At 37.7% G+C, this 23481-nt stretch overlaps 1 protein-coding gene and 1 long non-coding RNA gene across 4 annotated transcripts; both read left to right on the forward strand.

Moving 5' to 3' along the window:
• Positions 1–378: 378 nt before the first annotated feature.
• Positions 379–5272, forward strand: LOC131156260 (purple acid phosphatase 15-like). Of its 3 annotated transcripts, none has more exons than XR_009136950.1 (9): positions 379–783; positions 1149–1340; positions 1977–2310; positions 2583–2800; positions 2963–3153; positions 3875–4159; positions 4280–4543; positions 4679–4882; positions 4966–5272. XR_009136950.1 is itself a non-coding variant. In XM_058109800.1 (7 exons), the coding sequence occupies exons 1-7, from the start codon at positions 513–515 to the stop codon at positions 4454–4456; spliced, it is 1668 nt and encodes a 555-aa protein (XP_057965783.1). In that variant the 5' UTR covers positions 379–512; the 3' UTR covers positions 4457–4779. The 3 variants fall into 3 exon arrangements, 1 of the variants encoding a protein (XP_057965783.1); XR_009136949.1 differs by having other exon boundaries at positions 385–783; positions 4679–4750; XM_058109800.1 differs by lacking the exon at positions 4966–5272 and having other exon boundaries at positions 4280–4779.
• Positions 5273–9302: 4030 nt separating this feature from the next.
• LOC131156261 (uncharacterized) lies at positions 9303–23134 on the forward strand. The gene is made up of 2 exons (XR_009136951.1): positions 9303–9522; positions 22650–23134. It is a non-coding gene; the product is annotated as an uncharacterized LOC131156261 (long non-coding RNA).
• The last annotated feature ends 347 nt before the right edge of the window (positions 23135–23481 follow it).

A 23481-nucleotide genomic window follows, 5' to 3' on the forward strand; every position in this document is an offset into this window, starting at 1 on the left:
TAAAGAAAATTGAGCTCATAGACCCGTGAAAGGCTAGAGGGTCCCTCAACGAGGCCCCTTACGGCTCAAAGTGGGTTCGAACAAAATTGATTTGTACAAACAACTATAGATTTTCTTTCCCTAAAATATGTATATTTGAAGCCCTTGCTACAAAGAACCACGGAGTTGCGGTGATCACGGACCGGACCGGACCGGACCAGACCAGACCAGAGCAGGCAGACAATTTTATTGGGGGATGAAATTCACGCGCCAAACGGTCAATAACCGTCATGATGCACATTGCACAAAGCCTATGCTGGGCATATCCCCTGAATATTTCAAATATGCGGAGCATATACCTCTGAATATTACCTATTTTATTCCCCATTCCTTCAATCCACCGCTTCCGTCTCCCGCTTTGTCTTCCCACCCTCCCTTTCCTTTTTGGTTTCCTGGCTTACTCTCCATCTCTTTTGGGAATTTAAATTTAATCCTATTCACGAAATTAAGATAGTGGCGACGGAGTGCCGTCCATGGCTTTGACTCTTTTCTCTCTTTCCTTCTTCTCCTTTTTCACGTTCGTCTTCGTACATTTCTATGCCGTCCATGCCAGGATTCCGACGACTTTGGATGGCCCTTTTGACCCCGTTACCGTCCCTTTTGATCGGCGCCTCCGCGGCCACGCCGTCGATTTGTCCGACACCGACCCCAGAGTTCGCCGGCGCGTCAGCGGATACGAGCCGGAGCAGATATCGGTGTCGCTCTCTACGACTCACGACTCTGTCTGGATTTCTTGGATCACAGGTCCTCACCTTCTCTTCTGTTCTGTTATGATCTCTTGAATTGAAATATGTCCACTAGTTTCCTGAAAGTTTAGCTTTTTGATCGGCAGTATGAGCAATGTAACTTCCATTTTTGCAAATTCTAGACTATTTTTCTTCATTTTAGTTGCTTTAACAGTTCCCCCCCCTCCCCCCACCCCCCTCTTCTGATTTTCCCTCCGTGATTTTTCATTCGTTTCATTTGTTTTAGCCTCATAAAACATTGAAATGTACGATTGTTTGAATGATGATTTTAACACAGGCCCTTTGATGGTATAAACCCCCTTTTTCGTTTCAACTTGTGCTGTTTGATCGTGTGAGATGCTAACTTGCTCTGGAAATTGTCAGGGGAATATCAAATTGGGAACAACATAAAGCCGTTAGATCCTGAAACTGTCTCTAGTGTTGTCCGCTTTGGCAAGTTAAGGTATCCTTTAAGACATGAGGCCACAGGTTATTCTCTCGTTTATAACCAGCTTTATCCATTTGAAGGCCTCCAGAACTACACTTCTGGAATCATTCATCACGTGAGGCTTACAGGTATAATTTAATTTCTATTCACCATTCATTTTTGTTCTATTTAAGCTAGTGATGTGATTTCCGTTAACATAATTATCTGTGGCATTTGGACGGTCTCACCTTTAGGATCTTCTAAGGTAAATAATTATAATTACTAATTTTCTTCTAGTAGTTCAGTATGCCTCTGGTATTTTCCGCGGAGAAGCTCCCGAAGTCCTAACCAGAAGGAAAAGAAAACGAGGAATATATATATATATATATATATATATATATATATATATATATAATTCCTCAACTGATTATCCATGTTCTTTCTTGATCCATGGAATCGAGAAAGAAAAACTTCTTTACGACATTGGCTCAAGAGAGACTCTGGATCATAATTTTGAACTATATATCTGAAAGCCATGTCCATGTTGCTTAAAAAATACTAGAGGATTAAGTACCTATACCGATGCGTTTTAAAGATGTATCATCTTGAGCTTCTTAGTTCATATAAGTGATCAAATCAACCATAGCCAAAATTCATGTTTAAAATCTGAGATCAAATACTAGGTGACTAGGAAAAGTTTTACCTCATCTTCTTGCACATTTGCTGAAGTTTAATGATGGTTTTGACTAAATTTGTGCTGCTTCTTTTGTTGGGTTCCATGGCAGGATTAGAGTCTGACGCGCTATACTACTATAGATGCGGTGATCCCACCATACCAGCCATGAGCAAAATCCATTCTTTCACAACAATGCCAGTTTCTGGTCCGCGGAGCTACCCAAAAAGAATAGCCATTGTAGGAGATCTGGGTCTTACATTCAATACCACTACCACCATCGATCACATGATTAGCAACAAACCAAATCTTGTGCTTTTGGTTGGCGATGTAACATATGCAAACCTGTACCTTACAAATGGAACCGGTTCCGATTGTTACTCTTGCTCCTTTCGAAATACTCCAATTCATGAGACCTATCAGCCCCGCTGGGATTACTGGGGAAGGTGAAAAATTAATTCCTCCCCGCCTCCCACCCCCCCCCCCCCCCCGACAAGTATTTCTCATTTTATCCTTCACCTTGTACGCTCCATTTGCTTATCTATTAGTAATGTGAAGGGTTTCTCATTCTGCAGTTACTTTTGGTATAATTTTTTGAATTAATCGGGATTCTCACTCTACACTTTATTTAGAAGAATGAGAGAAAAGTCTTTTATGCCATTTATGTATTTTCCTTTTGCGGATTCTTACTTTAGTACCACGGGGTGTTATCCTGTAGGTTTATGCAGAATTTAGTTTCCAAAGTTCCAATTATGGTTGTAGAAGGGAACCATGAGATTGAAGAACAGGCAGGGAACCAGACGTTTGTGGCTTATAGTTCTCGTTTTGCATTTCCCTCAAAGGAAAGTGGATCCCCTTCGACGTTCTACTACTCCTTCAATGCAGGGGGTATACATTTCATCATGCTTGGTGCCTACATTGCCTATAATAAATCAGGTGACTGCAGCAGGTTTTGCTCTTCTTTCCATCCCACACCTACTCCAGCAAAACTCTCTATATATGGTGCCTAGCTAGGATTTGAACATCATAGTTAGATGTCCGTTGTTAGAATATTGTACCTTGTGATATTGAATAAGGGTATTGTACTTTCTTTTGCAGCGGAGCAATACAAGTGGCTGGAGAAGGACTTGGGCAATGTAGACCGATCTGTAACCCCATGGGTGGTTGCAGCATGGCACCCACCTTGGTATAGCAGCTACGAAGCTCATTACAGAGAAGCAGAGTGCATGAGGGTGGCAATGGAGGAGCTGCTCTACTCATATGGTGTGGACATTGTCTTCAACGGTCATGTAAGTTGAAACGGCCTCATCCAAATGCTTAGGAAAGAGTATTTACTTTCAAGTTGCATAAACCAAGGGAAAATGATTTTATATCAAGTTCTTTCTGGAAAACTCTATTCATCATTGCAAGAATATTATTTCACAAGGATAATTTCATAGTTTGTTAAAATTAATTGTGTTTGAAATCATCAACAAATTCTCAAATGTGGCATCAATTGTGAGAATATCTTTATAATGATTTTCTTGTAATGAGTTTGGAAAATGTTTTGTATGCGCAGACTCCTTTGGGATTTGGATCTATCTATATTGTTGAGAGGGTGATCCAGAGTGGGGAACTTTAAAAATCAATTACAATGTGCTTTCATTGTGTTAACATATAAAGAGTATTTTAAGATTTCCAAATGGAACTGTGTTTGTGGAAAATGTTTAGGATCATGGGCTCCTAATATATATTATAGGCCTACATGGCAATCCAACGGTCATGTAGTAGCAACATTCCCAGCACTCATATGCCTGCTAATCCATCTTGAGTTGGAGTGTACATTGCTTGAATTTCAATCTTAAATTTGAATTTATCTGAGCAATTTTATGTTATATTTCTTCCAAACCTACACAAACTAATTCAACTCTTGAGGCCTCTCCCAAACACTGGGTGAATGGTTTGCTTTTATTTATATAATTTACTTGAGATGAAACAATAAACCAGCTGCACCATGGCGCGCGCATGCAGGTTCATGCGTACGAGAGGTCAAACAGAGTGTATAACTACACGCTGGATGAGTGTGGTCCGGTATACATCACAGTAGGAGATGGGGGGAACCGAGAGAAGATGGCAGTGGGGCATGCAGATGAGCCTGGTCACTGCCCACAACCATGGACTACTCCTGACAGCCACATCGGCGGCTTCTGCGCTACCAATTTCACTTCTGGCCCCGCTGCAGGCAATTTCTGTTGGGACCGCCAACCCGATTACAGTGCCTACAGAGAAAGCAGCTTCGGCCATGGCATCCTTGAGGTCTCTCTCTCTCCACAAAGCAGTTTCTTTATATTTATACAATAATTCTAGGTGTAGATCAATATTGCAGAGCGATAGTAGTGTGGATTAATTTTTAATGGGATGATGAAATGAATGCAGGTGAAGAATGAGACATGGGCGCTGTGGACATGGCACCGGAACCAGGAGTCCTACAATAAGGTTGGGGATCAAATTTACATAGTGAGGCAGCCGCATTTATGCCCCACCCGTCCATCTACGTCTGCAGGTGGTACTTTTAAGTTCATGATGTGGCGTTGGTTCGCTGCCGCTAGATGAGAAGATGATACATCAATATCCATGTCCTGTCATCTCACTTTGTTAAAGCTCGATATACAGCCCATAGCGTAACAACTTAACTTTTAGGTAAAGTGATAATCTAACACGGTATTAGAACTGGTTTCTAGAAGGTCGTCTTGTTGCCTGCAATTTTAAAAAAAATATTACATTCTTTATTATAGGTGTTATTTATCATGTATTTATCTCTTTATGTACTGTCAGGTTGCATGTGCGGGAGAGTGTTAAAGCTTGATATACATTGTTGGCTCACAACCTAATAGCTTAAACTTTTAGGTAAAGTGCTAATATAACACACTTCACTAGACGATTCCTTCCTTCTTTGTTTCCTGAGTTCATGGCATGCAAGTGAGCTAGTTTACGGAATGCTCAACACGAGAAATTATACAAGGATCTTTCCCTCCACATGTTGGTATATCTATTTTCTTAATATTAGACATATGACAAATTTGTCTTGCATTCATTAATATCAAAGAGGGACTCATTTTCAGGAAGTGTATGAGTAAGGAAACAGACACATGGACACATGAAGAGGGAGGTTCCTTATATAATTTCTCTCAACTTGAAGGTCTCGAGGGTGGCATCTACCAAATTCAATTTTATTTTTCATTTTTAAACTTAGTAGATGATTGAATGATTGTGGAGAGATTTGCAGGACGTTGTGTTGCACCGGGTGGTGTCAAAAGAGGAAAACATGAACATGTATAGAGCACAAAATTGTTTGTGGGTTCACAAAGGCCCTTATAGAATATGCATATCTAAGAAGCATAAAAGAATTTCTCTTTCACACTCTCAAAATAGAGGCTACTGTCCTAACCATGAAACAATGTTTATAGAACTCCAAATGACTAATAAATCTACACTGGACATCCTGTTTTATTCGAAACATCAAATAACAAAATTAAAATTTTTTCATTACTAATTTATTTTAAGTTCTCAAAAACCACTAATTAGCTTTTTGAAAAAAGAAAAGAAAAGAAGAGTTTCAAGTCAATTTTTTCATGAAAGATTTGCAAATTGAGTTTCTTAGAAGGCTGATATGTTTTTTAAAATAAAAAAAAATAAAATTTATCACCATCTTGGGTAAACTCGACAAAATAAATGAAAATCCATTAATCTATACTATACTTTATTTTTGAACTTTTTGTGGGTGCTGCGTACGGAAGCAAGTGACTTTGGCGTGGGCCTTGGGGGGCGGATGTGGTTCTCCTATCTGGCCTTCGTCTGCATTGAGTTGCATGTGTTTTCTTTTGCCTTTTTTGTTTCTCTGATTTTGTAGGATGTGCATGTAGATTTCCTCTGCCTCTCTCTCTCTCTCTCTCTCTCTCTCTCTCTCTCTCTTATTTTAAAATCTTATGGGTGAGTAGAAGAAGACATTGTTGGTGGTTAGGAGGCAGCAGTTGGAAAGGAGTACTGTAGCTACTTTTTTTTTTTTATAAAAATTTTAGATTCATCTTCGGAGCAATTTATGTAATCTTACATTTTCGATCACTCATATTTGTTTATAGAGTTGGGGAATTCTCCGCTAAGTCAGATTTACACTAAACAATGATTTGCTAAATTTACTTTTGTCAAATTTGTTTGGAAATATGCAATTGCTGGAGTCAAATCTTTCAAATAAAATTCGATATTTATATCTTCAGATTTTTAGTGAGTGGAATTGAATCATTTCTCAAAAAATTTTATGCATTAATCGTGGATTTTTTGACGTTGCCATCGCTTTTATTTTTGTAAAGAAAAAAGAGGATGCAAATGTTTGGTCCTATTATTAGTTATGCACACCTAGACAGATAGGAAAAAAAGAAAAGAAAAAGGATTGTTGGATTAATAGTTAAATTCAAATAAAAGCAAAATTAAGGAAAGAACATGGGAGCCAAAAAAAAAAAAGTGGAGGGGAACCTGAAACGTAAATAAACGTTCGTGCTATAATCTTGCTGCTCATGTTTTATTATTATAATTTCTAAGGGTTAATAAGTATTTTTTGTTAAGGTTTGGTAGACTTCTCAAAGAAAACCCTAAAATGATGAACACAGTAATGCAAGACCATGCAAGGCAACTGATATGGTTGTATAAGCATATAGGTGTTGATTGGGTAGAACTTAAGAATGACCTTTAAAACCAGAGGGTTGGTTCAATTTTTTTTTTTTTTCTTTTCAATCTTTCTTTATGTGATGCTGTCCTTTGAGACTTCAATCTTTCCCAGTAGATGGGAATGCATTATTGTGAATATATTTTTCTTTGTTCCTTTTCTAATAAGCTTAAGAAAATATAATTAGGGTGTTGAGAATTTCATTTGTGAGCTTATCCCATATTGAAAAATTAGAGTGGATGATGGGTGCTTATATATATGGTTGAACCCAAGACCCAATAGGCTTAAGCTTTTGGGTCAAGTTGGTGTTTACCCATATGTATTAAGCCCACCCATAGACTCCTCCGGTGCTAACATAGGGTTCTAGGTAGATAGATATGGTGAGAATACTGTTATTTTAGTATGGACATTGTTACAAATTTCAAAAGAAGAATCTTTGCAAAATTATATACTATATCTTGATTTTGTTTGTATTGCCTTTACAATGTTAAACTTATTTTGATATTTGCTTTGGTTGGATGGTCACAATCAATTAATTGTGCCTCATAGTTATGTAACGTAGTGATATTAGGTATTAAAATCTCTGTTGCTTTGTCATATACTCTTTAATTTTTAGTATATTTTTTTGCTTTATTTCTTTAATGTTATAATTAAAATGAATATTAATGTATAGAAAAGCTTCATTTGTGAAGAAAGGGTAAGCAAATTTCATTCAACAATAATTATGATGTCAAGCTTATATTATACTATTTGGAAGCATAAAAAATGCTCATATGATATGTGTCCCTGTGAGTATAATGCAGATTTAATTCTAAATATTCGAGTCTGAGGACTGAAACTTAACTATTATTTTCTTATTACTACTATGTCAATTTTTTAGATTTTTCATTCATAACATACTTATGTTCAAACCTCCAGACTGTGACATCTTTCCTTTGATTCGCAACACCTATGCTTTTGATTGTCTATTTGTGAAGCACCTTCTTGCACTTCCTTCAATTATTTAAATTTATCGTTATAACCATGCTATAAACTATGAAGTTTTCACATCTCATGAACAGTAAGCTAATTCATAGGTTTTCAACTAACAATCTTATGAACGTGGGTCATGGTGAATTTCTTATGCGCATTCTAACTTCTTGCAAGTGCTTTGCATTTGCTATGTTTGCTAGATGTTGGTTATGTCCTCATTGTCCCTAATTTCTAGGTATTGTATGTTTAGAACCCAACATCTAGGATTGTCTAGGTATTTAAATGTGTTGAGATCCATCTTATTTTTGGCCTGCCAATTTATGTTATGATATTTTAAAACTCACAATTAGGTGTTCTTTTGTTAAACCAACCTTATTTTAATGTTATATAATGTCATAGAAGTTCTTCTATGTTATATAAAAGACCTTTAATTCGGCGTGAAGATTCTTGTTATTTTCTTTGTGTGACATGCTATTATTATTATTAATACTACTGCTACTATTATTATTATATAGTCCAAAGTAATATCTTTTTGTATATTGCAAAATTTAAAACTAATTTAATAAGTTAGCTTGCCCCTAAACATGGTGATTAATCATGTTCTATTTTAGGCTTAATGATTTTCTTCTCTTTGGTGGAGAATTTTTCCTCAACAACTCCTATTCTCTTTTTTTCTTATTTCTCTCAAATTTGTGTTTTCTAGTGACATGAGTAATGGTTGTGTTGTGCTGTCGTGTTCGATGAGAGTTGATAATTCACCACAAGGGACTACGGATGAAGCCATTTGCCGTTACAATAAAGTTGGTTTTTAGTGACAAAACTTTTAGTGACAGATTTGGAAACCGTCACTAAAACCAAAAAAATATCGCGGGAAAACATTTTTCACGCGAAAATTATACCGAAAAAATATTAGTGATGTTTTCTACGGTATTAGTAATGAATTTGGCCCGTCACTAAAAAACGCTTAATAGTGACAGTTATTTAACTGTCACTACTATTATTTAAAAATTTTTTTTTTAAAATTATTTCACAATATTAGTGATGAATCAGGAGATTCGTCACTATTAGTAGTTATTAGTGACAGATTATGGACCGTCACTACTGCTCTTTTATTTAAAAAAAAATAGAAAAAATTTAGAATGAGAGTATTAGCGACGAATCTGTAGATTCGTCACTATTAGTTCGTTGTTAGTGACGGATTTTGGACCGTCACTACTGCTGTTTTAATTTAAAAAAAAGTTAAAAAAAATTGGAATTCAAGTATTAGTGACGAATTTAGAATTCGTTAATATTAGTATGTTTTTAGTAACAGATTTTATAGCGTCACTACTGTTCTTTTTTTTAAAATAAATAAATAAAATTGAAATGAGAGTATTAGTGACGAATATACAAATTTGTCTCTGTTAGTACGTTTTTAGTGACGGATTTTGGATCGTCACTACTGCTCTTTTAATTAAAAAAAATAAAAAAAAAAAATTAGAATTCGAGTATTAGTGACAAATCTAGCGATTCTTCATTATTAGTACATTTTTAGTGACGGATTTTGGACCATCACTACTGTTCTTTTATTTAAAATAACTAAATAAAAATTAGAATGAAAGTATTAGTGACGAATTTACAGATTCGTCACTATTAATTCGTTTTTAGTGACAAATTTTGAACCGTCACTACTGCTATTTTAATTAAAAAAAATAAAAAAAATTATTAAAAAATATTAGTAACAGTTTTGAAACCTTCATTAATGCTCAAAAATTTAAATTCCGTTTTCCATAAATTTCCCCCTTTCCTTGCCCGCGCGTCGTGCTTCTCCCATACCTCCGTCCTTCTCTCGGCCTGCTCTTCCCTCTTCCTTGCACGCAGCTCCTCCCACCACTTAGTCTCGAGCAACCACTGTGTGTTGCCCCCGTCGCAGCGTCTCCTCGTTGTAGCTCGTCGCCCCATCGCCACCTGTCGCCTCGTCGCCAACGGCCGCCTCCGCCTCTCTTAGGTATTGCTTCTTCCTCCTCCTCCTCCTCCTCCTCCTCCTCCTCCTCCTTCTTCAAAGGAGTATATACGTGTGTGCATGTGTGCATTTGGTTATTTAATCTGCCCACCACCCATTCGAGAAAATGACTCAGAGAATCAAAATCTTAAGGGAACTCCAGATATGCCTTGTTGAATGTTCCCTCCAGAAGACAATCTCAAATCTTCCATCAAATCCCCTCTACGAACATCAGATTTCAGACTGCTCGATCATTCAGAGAAGATAGCAACTTTGAATATTCTATTACAGCAACAAGGCACCAGCCACCCTATCAAAATACTGAAGCATAGCCCTTTAGTACAGCCAACCTCAGACATATTAATCACCAATGTAGATTTAATCCCTTCTGAATCAAGCCAGAACTCATTTACTGTCACATAACTTTCAGAAAGCTAAACCGAAACCAGCTGAAATGAACTGTATCTAGAGATTGTTCCAAATACCAGAATATAGAGCTGTCCACTAACAGCCAAAACCGGATTAGAATACCAAGGAACAGCATCCACCCACAACCTAGCACCAACCAAATCAGTCCGAGCCACCAGCAAGCTAAAGGAGAGATTTGAAATTAACATCACCCCACATCCAAAAGTCTGCAGCCCCATCTGGCTTTATGTACTATCTTGGTCAAATAAACCAAACTTATCATACACAGCTCTATAAACATGCCTTTGTATCACCTTCAGTACCTCCCCAGGAGAAATAACATTGCCTTCAAATATTTTTTTATTTCTGAAATGCCAGATAAAATACACTGAAGTGGCAAAACATATTTTCTTACCAACAGATTGTATCCTAATGTCTTTAGCTTCCTTGTGCAACCATTTGAGGCCTGCTTTCACTGTGGTCATTTGTCTCTTAATACCCAACCAAGCTCGCACCCTGTCCCAGACTTCCTTAGTATAATGGCATTTAAAGAAAAGATGTTCATTTGTTTCCAACTCTTCATAGCAGAGGCAGCAATTCAAATTCACATCCTGACCCTGTAATTTGTCACCAATGAGTAGTCTACCTTTTGTTGCTATCCAGAGATAAAAGGAGTGTTTTGGAGTAATACCCAAGTTCCAAACAATCTTGTGCCAAGGCACCAAGTTCCCTTTATTCCTCCAGAAATTGTAAATCTGAGAGGAACAAATCTGGTCTCCTATCATCCATTCATTGAAGAGGTCAGTGGCAGCCCTCTGGTCTCCACTTTTCTGCAGCATTAGATCTTTTAACCCAACTAGTTTTTTGAACAAGGGGGAATCATTATGTTTTTCCTTTACTTCCCAAATATTTGCTCCATTCAGATAGAAATGGTGAACCCATGTGGACCATAGTGAGTCCTTTTTACTATGTATATTCCACAGTGCCTTAGTTAGTAAGGCTTTATTCCACGACAGTAAATCAAAGACTTGGCTAGTGAGATCCTCTCTCCCCTTTACTGTTTTTGATTGGTATGGTATATCTCTCTAGGCTCCTCAAAGGTCTTGAGTACAATCGAAGTTTTAAATTCAACCCAAGGTCTTGAACTTATGAACTTGCCCCAGCATGTACTCCATTTTCAGATTATTCTCTTTCTTGTTTATCTAAAGAATATTATAAGATTCAACTCAACTAAACATGGTACAAATTTCTCCCTACATGAGTTTTTTATTATTAAACAACTTAAAAAACATTAAATGAGAAACCTAATTTATTAATGATACTGGCCATCGGACACACTCTACATGTGTAATATGCTTTCATTTATTTTTTAAATTAATTTAGTTATTTTTAATTTTCTTATTTTTATCTATTTTAATTTTTTGATAAATATTAAAATAATTTAATGTTTACTGCATAGTTCATCATGAATTATTTTCGGTTCCTACTTACTAGACGACAATGGTCAAGTAATTATGAAATAGTTATGAAATACTTAATAATTATCTATTTGTCATTAGTTTTCCTACTTAGATAAAGATATTTTATTTTAGAGAATTAAAAAATGGAATGCCAGCTATTTTTGGTAGCAAAGATTTCAGTCTTGCGATTTAGATTTGAGTGAACTTGAACAAAACTAAATATAATTTTTAATTATATTTTGTCTAAATCTTCCAAACTTTAACGCAATTTCAGGTTTGCAGAAATGAAACTTTCAATCCAACTGAAAAAAATTCAGCTCAACTAGGACAAAAAATCGAATTAGAAACAAACGAGCAAAGGTTCAAGCATCAAAGGCGTAAACAACAAAAATTTTAAATAAATGGAAGGCAAATCTTGAATTTTAAGATTTACCGCATACATGTGCATGGGGTAAAAGAGTTGATAAAAAATATTTTATATTCCTCTCCGCCAAAGAATTTCCTTCAAAAATTTAAAATTTGAGGCAAAAAAAAAAAAAACAAAAAAGACAAACGACCAATAAATGTTCAATCAAATAATCAAACATGAGAGAGATGCAAAAATGATCGTTCTATTATTTTGATGATAGCAACTTTTCCATGTAAATGAGCCTCTCCCACTTTTAATTTCTATATCTTTATTGTTGTTTAAGCCTTTCAAAATGAGTCCACTACAATATAAGGAAATCCTACTTAAGTCTTTCTGCTCTTATTGAAATTATATTGCGTCTCTTGTGAAATATTGGATTCCAAATAGCTATTACTTGTTGGAAATCAAGCTCAAAAAAGGAACTATGTCCATAATTTTGAAAAATTGCCCATTTAGACTGCCCTACAAAATGGGCATGATTCCAACCTCATGTTTCTGCATCATAAAAAATGCCAAAAAAATACACAATTAAGAAATAAAACCAGTAGTAAACTTCAAATTTTGAACTTGAAATTCGGATATATTATTTTTGGTTTAATTATATTGAATTACGACATTTTCGACCCATCCATTTAATGACTAGAACCCTAAATGGTAAGTTTTATTTGTAACTGTGTGAACTTGAAATCTTTTAAAAATTTAAATTGAAATGTCGAATGACTAAATCTTATTGATGGATGGTATTATGTTATATGAATTGTAAATTGAACTACTGAATTACATGCTTGTGTTGAACGTCAATTGCATGACTGATGCAATACATTGTGAATTGCATGCTGGTAGTGGATTTAGGTTGTAGCATGCTCAAACTGATTGGTATCTACATGATGCGTATTACTGTTATTTGTTTGCTTAAATCTATCAAGTTTTAGTGGAGGATTTTTTCAAGAAATGTCCAATTTACAGATGGCATGCTGCCGAAATTTCGTTAAAGTTTTTCCAGAATAAAACCATGTACAAAGAAACGTATGCATGATGAGTTAAAATTTAAAGTCATTCTAACTCGCACCTCTCACGTGTTGAAATTCGTAAGAAAAGAGGCGATCTTAGGCTTATCATTGAAAATCTAAAACACTTGGTTAAGAACAACAATGCATAGAATATAGTGAAAGATCAAGAACTAAATGTCATATGATGTAAAATGCCAAATTAATTACTGCCATTTCATGTGTTCATTGAAGCATAGACCCGTTCAAGAACAGTTACTATGCATTCATGCCTAATCATACATGTGAGACAAATCAATTGTTATAATTCAATTGATTATTAGTCATAATTGATTATTAGTCATACTATGTTGACTAATAATCAATTGAACATGTTAATTATTTGTTTCACTTACAATTAGTAATGTTTGTATTTCAACCATTCTTGGATTATCTAATGTGGACAGTTCAGGAAGTTGTATTTACATTATTGTCATCGTTCACACTTTGTCAATTATCATTATATATTTCGAGCGCGTCTCTACTTGTGTTCTCTAGGTGCATAGTAGGGTGTCGTGACAATTTGTTAGTGATGGAAAACTAGCAACATGTTCACTTCTCCCATCTCATGTACTTACAGAGCCATGGGGAAATGCTACTGAAATTTATAATGACTACAACAAAGGAATTTGAGTGATTGATCGCAATGTAAATGTAGCATTCCTGAATGGGATAGGATCCATACCCTTTAAACGGAAGGTCATCGATTATAGGATTCACGATGCATGCGTTATAAACATTATGAGAATGTAATCAACATCATTTATTTGAATATGTTATAGGGTAATTAACGAACATGGATAAGAGTTGGATGAATGCTCGGGGTAGGTTTTTTTTCAGAATACGTGAAAAGGGGTACATGATTTCATAGAGTTCGCGCGTCGTCGTGCAAACAAAGCTAGTAGAATAAGGTGTCCTTACAAGAAATGCCAAAACATAATATTCAAACACATTGATCTGGTCCATTCACGTTTATTAGACTTTGGAATGGAGAAAAGGTACACAAGATGGGTGTTCCACAATGAAGATTACGCAGTTCAGAGCAATGATGACGACGATGAAGATGAGGGGGAAAATATAGTAGGTGGTGATACACGCTCGGAAGGGTTAATCGAAATGTTAGGTGACTTGCAAAGGGGATTGTCGTGGGCACGAGCGATGTCAGTGTGTCGCGTACTGGTGATGAATCTACTTCAATAGGTACCATACCTTGCAATCCTAGTACGTTGAATCGACTCGGTAAACCATTTTCTAATCTCATAAGGGATATACGAGTGCCCCTACATCCAAACTGTAAAAAGTTCTCAAAATTAAAGTTTCTAATAAAGTTGCTTTATGCAAAGACAATGCATGGGTTATCTCAGAGTGCATTCAATATGTATTTAAGTCTCATTAAGGCGGCACTGCCTGATGGTGAAACACTTCTGAAGTCTTTTTTATGAGGCGAAGACATATATGCGTGAATTGGGTCTCGGTTACACTCTAATACATGTGTGTAGGTATGATTGTGCACTCTTTTATGGTGAACATGAAAATGCAAACGAGTACCCAGAATATGGTAAACTGAGGTATACAACTAATCAGAAGAAGGACAAAAAGATCTCCCAAAAAATTTTGCGATATTGTCCATTAATCTCGAGACTGCAACGATTGTACATGTGTAAAAAGACTATTGTCGATATAAGATGGCATCAAGAGAAACGTCTTCAAGATGGAAACACCCTTAGCCATCCAGCAAACTCCGAAGCTTGGGCCGACTTTGATCAAATGTATCCGTGGTTTGCTAGTGATCCTCGCAATATCAGACTTGGCCTTGCTTCAGATGGGTTTAATCCTTTCAGTAACATGAACAACCCGTATAGCATATGGCCAGTTATGATGATGTCATACAATATGCAGCCATAGCGATGTATGAAAGAACCCTTCATTTATATGTCATTATTTATTTTAGATCGAGGGCACTTCGTAATGATATTGATGTGTACCTGGGTCCGTTAATTGACGAGTTGATAGAACTATGAGAAAAAGGAGTGGAGAAATTCGATGTGGAAAGCGGGACAACCTTTCGGATGCATGCTGCAGTGTTGTGGACAATTAATGATTTCCCTGCTTACAGCAACCTATCGGGTTGGAACACAAAAGGTTACTTTGCATACTCAGTCTGTAATAAGGATGTTGGGTCATTATCCTTAAAGCATGGACTCAAGTTATGCTTTATGTGTCATCGTCATTTTCTACGACCTTGACATCCTTGGAGGACTCGTGGCATCAAAAGCTTTAATGGAAAACCTGAACGAAGGTTGCAATCAAAACAACTAAGTGGGGAAGAGATATCAAACCAGCTCAGGTTGATCGGAGAAGAGAAATTTGGGAAACCACCAACCAGTAGAAAAAGAAAACGTGCTGAGTGAGAGTTGAATTGGACAAAGAGAAGCATCTTGTTCGAGTTGCCATACTGGAAAGATCTTCCACTACACCACAATTTGGATGTTATGCACATCAAAAAGAACATTTGTGAGAATGTCATTTGTATATTGCTGGATATAAATGGGAAGACAAAAGACACCGCAAATGCTCGCCGAGATATGGAAGATATGAGAATACGGCCTGAGTTGCACCTGTTTCATGATGGGAACAAACTTCTCATGCCATCAGCGTGTTACACATTTTTGAAGGATGAGAAGAAGAAATTCTTTGAATGATTGAAATCAGTGAAGTTCCCTGATGGATATGCATCGAATATAGCTTGATGCATAAACACGAAGGAAGTGAAGATGTTAGGAATGAAAAATCATAACTTCACATCCTTTAACAATGGGTTCTACCCATTTTCCTTCGTGGACACTTGACCAAAGATGTTCGCTCGGTGCTGATTGAGTTGGGGATCTTTTTTTGACAGTTGTACTCCAAAAAATTAAGCGTAAACGTACTTGAACGGTTAAAGGATGACATCGTGATCATATTATACAAGATGGTCCAGCCACAAAGTCCATGGAAATATGCTCAAATTTCCACTTCGGAATAGCTAAGGGCTATAACGGCCCTACTGGCCTCTAATGTTCATCTTTCACCTACTGACACGTTAGACACTGCTCCACAAACTGAGCAATCTGCCTTTTCATACCACTCCACCAGAAGGTCTCGCGCAAGTCCTGATACATCTTTGTGCTACCCAAATGTACCGTATATAACGAACGATGCGCTTCCTCCAAAATCGTCCTTCTAATCTCATCGTTATTTGGAACACATAGTCTAGTTCCAAACCTTAACACACCTCCCTCAGAGATGTTAAATTCCATAGCAAACACTTGCTATACTTTCTCCACAATCTCAACCAACTCCGCATCATTAGTCTACGCGACTTTAATACGCTCAAACAAAGTCGGCTGGATCACTAAGTTAGTAATGAAAGCCCGATGATCACCAAATACCAACTTTATACCCAGGCTTTACAGATCCCGTCTGATGTGATGCTGAGCTACAACTGCAGATTCAGCCACATGTTCCGACTCAACGCATCAGCTACCACATTAGCTTTCCCCGGATGATAACTGATGGTGCAGTCGTAGTTCTTGATTAATTCAAGCTACCGTCTCTGTCTCATGTTCAACTCTTTTTGCGTGAAAAAGTACCCAAGGCTTTTGTGATCAGTGAAAATCTCGCATTGCACACCATACAAGTAGGTCGCCAGATCTTCAATGCATATACAACAACAGCTAACTTCAGATCATGCGTAGGGTAATTCTTCTCGTATTCCTTCGGTTTCCGAGAAGCATATTACCTTACCCTACTGCATAAGCACACATCTCAGACCCTTTAGAGACGCATCGCTATAGATCACAAAACTATCATCCCCAGAAGGAATGGTCAAAATTGGAGTAGTAACCAGTCGGTGCTTCAACTTTCAAAAACACTACTCGAAATCACTGGTCCATTCAAACTTCACCCATTTCCTAGTCAATCAAGTCAGAGGCCCAGACAACTTAGAGAATCCCTCCACGAATCGACAATAATAACCTGCCAGTCCTAAAAAACTTCGAATCTCCTGCACATTCCTAGGCCTCACCCAGTCGACCACAACTTCAATCTTTCTAGGATCAACTGAGATACCATCCCTAGACACCACGTGGCCTAAGAATGCAACTTGATTCAACTAGAACTCACACTTCTTCAGTTTAGCATATAGCTTCTTCTCCGCAAAATCTGTAATACCAACCTCAGATGATCTTCATGCTCTTCCGAACTCCTCGAGTATACCAGAATATCATCAATAAACACCACTACAAACTAGTCTAGGTACTCATGGAAAACTCTATTCATAAGATCCATGAACACTGCCGGAGCATTCATCAACCCAAAAGGCATGACCAAGAACTCGTAGTGGCTATATCTGGTTTGGAAAGCAGTCTTCGCTACACCCTCAAATCTAACCCTCACCTGATGATACCCTGACCGTAGGTCGATCTTCGAAAAAACTTGCATGCCCTGTATTTGGTAAAAGAGGTCATCAATACGAGGCAACGGGTAAAGGTTCTTCACAGTCACCTTGTTAATCTCACGATAATCAATGCACATGCGCATCGACCCGTCCTTCTTCTTCACAAACAAAACTGGAGCTCCCTAGGGAGAAACACTAGGTCGGACAAAGCCCCTATCCAGTAATTCTTGCAACTGCTCCTTCAACTACTGAAGTTCTGCTAGAGCCTTCTAGTATGGAGCTTTAGAGATCGGTGCCTTGCCAGGCAGCAACTCTATTGCGAACTCCACCTCACAATCCGAAGGTAAATCAGGTAATTCTTCTAGAAACACATTTGGGAACTCGTTAACCACTCGAATATCCTCGAGCCTCAACTCATCCCGTGGCGGTTCCCTCACGCAAGCCAGGTACCCCTGACATCCGTCCAAGAGTAACCTCCTCACCTGTAGTGCCAATAGAACTTGTGGCGTCGAACGCACACACGATCCCACAAACTCATACTCCTGTTTCCTAGGAGGTCTGAACACTACCATCTTCCTACGACAGTCGATCATAGCATAACTGGAGAATAACCAATCCATCCCTAGTATGACATCAAACCGCGACATATTGTATACCACAAGATTCGCTGGTAGCAAGTTTCATTGAATTACCACTAGGCAGTCTTCTAATATCCTCTTATAGAATGATACACTCCCAGATGGTGTAGCTACAGACAATTCTTCATTCATGACTTAGGTCTCCACCCCACAAAGTTTCATAAAATTAACAGATATGAGGGAATGGGTCACACCCGAATTAAATAAAACCACAGCTCTATTTAAAAGTAACATCATAATACCTGTCACCACATTCCCCATATGCTTAGCATCCGCTGGAGTAAGCGAGTACACCCTTGCCAGAGTTGTGTTCACCTGATAAGTTCCCCGGGATACCTGATTACTTCCCCGATTCTGACTCGAAGCGGGCGTAACCCTCTTTGATGTGTGACAATCCTGAGCCATGTGACCTGACTGACCACGGTTGTAGCAGTTACCCCCAAACGGCTGACATTCACCGTTATGCCACTTGTGGCATCTCATACAACGATCACGCAACTGATCCACCTGAGAACCCTGACGCTCGGTAATCTGGCGATAACCCGAGCCCCTGTTCCTCTTCTTCCATGATCCCTGGCAAGATCCAGATTGAGAACTAGAAGGTACTGGCCTCTTCTTCAGCTTATGATCCACTTCATCCTCCGGGATGCCGGTCTCGATCACAGTGGCCTTATCCACAAAGATAAAAAATTCACGGATCTACAACATTTCCACTAACCTGCAGATGTCTTTCCTCAAGCCCTTCTCAAACCTCCGAGTCTTTTCATACTCTTTCAAGATCAAACACAATGCAAAACGGGATAGGTCTATATATCGAGCAGCATGCCCCTGCACCGTCATATTTCCTTGAGTCAGAGCAAAAAACTCATCCTCCTTAGTGTCGCGTGTGGAAGCCGGGAAGTATCTTTCAAAGAACACCTCCTTGAAACGACTCCATGTCATTTCCATAGGACCGGCTCTCTGCTTATCTAGCAGACTCACCGCAGTCCACCATCGCCCTACCTCCCCAGACAGATGCAAGGTAGCATAGAGGACTTTCTGCCTATCTATGTAGTGTAGGACCTCTAAGATCCTTTCAGTCTTCTCAACGCATTCCTTAGCTATCATAGGGTTGTGTCCTTCTGAGAACGTTGGAGGGTGCATGCATGTGAACCTCTCGATGGTGCACCTCGCAGCCATAGGAGAACGTTTGTGTCTCCTAACACTCCACCCGATCTCCCGCATGACCTGCCTCGTCAACCCTCGAGGCACAGAAGGAGACTCATCGCTTGCGGTCTCCTCGGAGCCACTTTCCAAGTTGTTATCCTTGGGCTCCATTCTGAGAAAAATGATAGGATTCTATTAGTACTCCTATACCACGTACAGTTAACACAATCATCTACAACTAATCATGTTAACTACCACCTCACGAGTCCAGCTCTGTCCTATCACATCGACACGAAAATCATCAATAGTTTGCCGTGATCTTACTAAAATTGTTATTCCAGGAAAAACACAGAACACTGCCGACGAGTCCCTTTCTAGCAACAAAACAACTCTTGACTTACTCTACCCATTTCCCACATCTTATACTCTGGTATGTATACACGGATATGCCTAACCAAGTCTACAAGACCTAACAACTTGGTTAGTTCTGATACCAAGCCGTCATGCCCCGAACCCAGTAATAGGACCCAGGGGTAAATAAGTAATCTAACCTGTTACTGTATCATATAGAACATCAATGATACTCCACAATGAATGAGGGTCCGACCCCGTGGGGTTCCCGTACATCCTATACACATTCATAAACAATACATGTACATAGCAAAAAACGGTCTTTCTACACATATTATGTACCATACCAGAGTCTATACAAAAGGAGTTTAGGCTTGACAATATACAATACAAACCCGGGTGTCAGCCAAAACCTCAAAAGACAACCCGATACAGTCCTAGTACTTAAGTACTTCCCACAGTACACCGACCACTACACTCCCGACACAAGGACACTAGTTCCGGTTACTCGAAGGACCTGAAAAACATGTACATACGATAGGGGTGAGACACCTCTTAGTAAGGAAGAATCAGGTTATATCAATGTGTGGCATATGAGTGTTATTATAACATAATAAAATGCACAGTTTAAAACAATTCCAGTATTTTCACAAAACAAGCAATACAATTTGGTGTCGTCACACCCTTCAGTCGAAGCTAGACTATCTGGTGATATTTCACACCCTTTGATAAAAATTGGCGATCTAGTGATATCTCACACCCTTCGGCAAAAGTCGGCAGTTTGGTGATATTTCACACCCTTCGGCAAACGTCGGTGCCCCCGGTAACCTGGCATAGCATCAGCCCACAGTGTTGAATCGGTGCAAATCTAGTGTTTTCACACCCTTCGGCAAAAGTCGGCCGATCTAGTGGTATTGAGCACTCTTCGGCAAAAGCTAGATTTCAAAACTTGGAACAATTCGAAACTATGTTCCTATTTCATTTCATCAAAACATAACTCATGCATGTTCATATAACCAACAATTCCACACCCATTTGGTAATCTAAAATCATGATTTTTCAAAAATATACAATTTAAATAAGTCAAGGCATGACCTTCCCTACAACATAATATATATCACAATATATTCACGGTATTCCAATAAAACCAGAGATGCAACCCAATGCCCCCTTTTCCCAAAATTGGAACATGAAAAACCCATAATTTTCACTCGTTAGATTTTTCCAAATGAGTAACCAAAACACACACAGGACCGTGAACCACAGATCTACCGAGTCTGATTTCAAAAATAACTTACATAAACAGAATCCTCTTACATTTTCCCGAAAATCCAAACCTGAACTCTACAGTCCCTAAACAGCAAACTGAGTTACCAAAACCTATAAACTACAGTACAAAACATACTCACATATCTATTTCCTACATAACTACCGAAACAGAATTGAAAACTGAGCCTTACCTCGATTTCGGGTCAAAACCCGAAAACACTCGGAATGAAGATCTGTTCCACAAATCTTGTAGAGAATCCTTCCCTGATCCTCGTGGTAACGTCGTTTCGATGATTCCAACAACGTACGACGAAGAAATCTAGAAAAAGAGAGTGATATTCAAGTTCCTAGAGAGAGAGAGAGAGAGAAAGAGAGAGGATGTTAGATTTCTTAGTTGAGAAGTAATGAAAAATGATATTTATAGCCCTTTGACTCGGCCAACCTCGTCGGTGAGATGGCATCTTCGTTGACGAGTCACTGAAGACAGTTCGTTGACAAAGTGGTGACCTCATCGACAAGCCTAAGATTTTCAGATTCCTAAAACCTCTCGGCTTCTCCTTGTCGACGAGCTCCTGCATTTTGTCACCGAGCAACATAAGGCCTTCATCGACGAACTCTGGCTTCATCGATAAAGCCTGCTTAATTTACAATTCTATCATTCTCTTTATTTATTTATTCCATCTGTCACATTTCAGGTTCTTACAGCGGATGCATGACTACGATCTTCAATCGGTATAGAGAGTTCTAAACACATAATTGTTATTTTAACCATGGTTAATATGGAAAACGAAAAAAATGAGAACAACTTATATGGAAAATGGTAAATGGAAATGACATGGACAAGACTAATATGGAAATAAATTATAAGAAATATGGAATATGAATATGAATTTAATGAATGATACGAAAATAACATATATAGAGTAAAGAAAGAAACTTATTAAATATGGTATTATTACATATATTTGGGGTGGGGTATACTCTTCGGTCGAGGGCTTACTGAGAAAGGTGAGTGCCCTGATAGGTATCAGATGTAGCTGTAGGCTGCATAACGTATTAGGGTAGTGGGAAGCTACTTGTATGGGTGGGTAATTTTCCCTATTTTCGAGAACTTCGGTCGGTAAACTTTTGTATGAATGTGTGAGTACGAGATAAACTAATCGCCTAAGGGCTTACTGAGTAAGGTAAGTGCCCTGATATGTTTAAGTTGTGACCTTAAATTGCTTGAAGTATCAAAGCAGAGGGGTGCTACTTGTATAGGCAGTTAATCACCCCAATCCTTAGGAACTCTCGTTGGTAAAATACTTTGCATGTGTTTGATTAGGAGTAGAGAATAGTTTTATAATTATGGTTTCATTTGAAAATAATGAATATGTATGTATTTTGTACACAAATCTCATGTTGGTCACACACTGCTTTAATGTATTCCATCTTTACTGAGATGTGTCTCACCCAATAGTTGAATTTCATCTTTTCAGGACCTTAGAGAGAGAGAGAGAGAGAGAGAGAGAGAGAGAGAGAGAGAGAGAGAGGGTATAAACTTTGATTATCTTTTTGGATTGTAATATATTTATGTTTTCAGAAATGCATATGGATGTTTGTGAATACTGGATGTTGGGTTATGTTTTGAGATGTATATAGGTATAGAAACTCTGGTATATTTTATTGAGGATATGTTGTTATTTCCACTACATAATTGATATAGAGTCAGGTATTATGATATAAGATATAGGTGGGATATATCGAAGATATATTTCATATAACACTCCGAACCCTAGCTTCGGATTTAGGGTGTTACATATGTGGCTTAAAATACAACTATTTCTGAACTTTCTATTTAATCATACTTTTAGTATCTATAGATATATTTGTTATTTTATATAAATCTGTATATATATAAGTGAAAAATTCCTTGGATGGTTGTATGTTATGATTTAACCCCTCATGAAAAGGTTGTGTGGTCCGTAGGCGGGACTTAACACTGGTTGTCCTACCATGATAAGTCAATTGAAAGCTCTATCATCAGATCGCCCACCTCAACCCGGACTACGGAGGAGCCTGTGATCCCTCCTAACGCACGATCAACTACTCATAAAATCCACACATTATCTAAGACATGTGGTTGCACTCTATACTCTATAGTTACGGTATTGTGCTCTGTAATCTGATCTGTCCCATCAGAGTCTGATACTATATAATACTATTATATATCTTACTGGTTTACCATGATCCTATTCAACTGTAATATCCATGATTCTGTAAAGTTGTATTAACCATAACGTTGTAAAATTAATTTGTACAAACTGTAATAACTATATGTTATGGTTCTGTAATATCTGTATATCATGGTTATGTAATCTGTATATCATGGTACTGCATAAACTGTATATCTGAATAAAACTGTATATCTGATTAAACTGTATATTTGAATAAACTGTGTAACTCATAGTTCTATAAAACACTGAATAGTCATAACTTTGTAAATAAAACTGTATAATATGTGTATCTTAATTCTATAAAACTATATAATTGTATTTCTGTAAAGGCTGAGTAGAATTCTATAATATACTATTATTTCTCATGCCACACAAATAAATAAAACTTATTAACTATAAACTGTAAAATTGTATAATTTCTTACTCTGAAAACCCATAAACATATACTACACTTTACTGGTAAAATTTATTATTTAATTGGCATAGCATATTTCCCTTACCTCATTGACTGAGAGGCTTGACTCCAACTTTATTCTTACACCTGTAGCGTACCAACTCCAAAACCCTGAAATAATGTACATTTC

This window comes from Malania oleifera, chromosome 5 (genome assembly GCF_029873635.1).
Source record: "Malania oleifera isolate guangnan ecotype guangnan chromosome 5, ASM2987363v1, whole genome shotgun sequence".
In the NCBI taxonomy this organism is placed as follows: Eukaryota; Viridiplantae; Streptophyta; class Magnoliopsida; order Santalales; family Ximeniaceae; genus Malania; species Malania oleifera.

Bases quoted from the DNA above. Each gene is read 5' to 3' on its own strand.
- LOC131156260 (XM_058109800.1), top strand. From the start codon at position 513: ATGGCTTTGACTCTTTTCTCTCTTTCCTTCTTCTCCTTTTTCACGTTC. The intron at 784-1,148 runs GTCCTCACCTTC...GGAAATTGTCAG, and splicing joins CTGGATTTCTTGGATCACAG to GGGAATATCAAATTGGGAAC. The intron at 3,154-3,874 runs GTAAGTTGAAAC...GCGCGCATGCAG, and splicing joins ACATTGTCTTCAACGGTCAT to GTTCATGCGTACGAGAGGTC.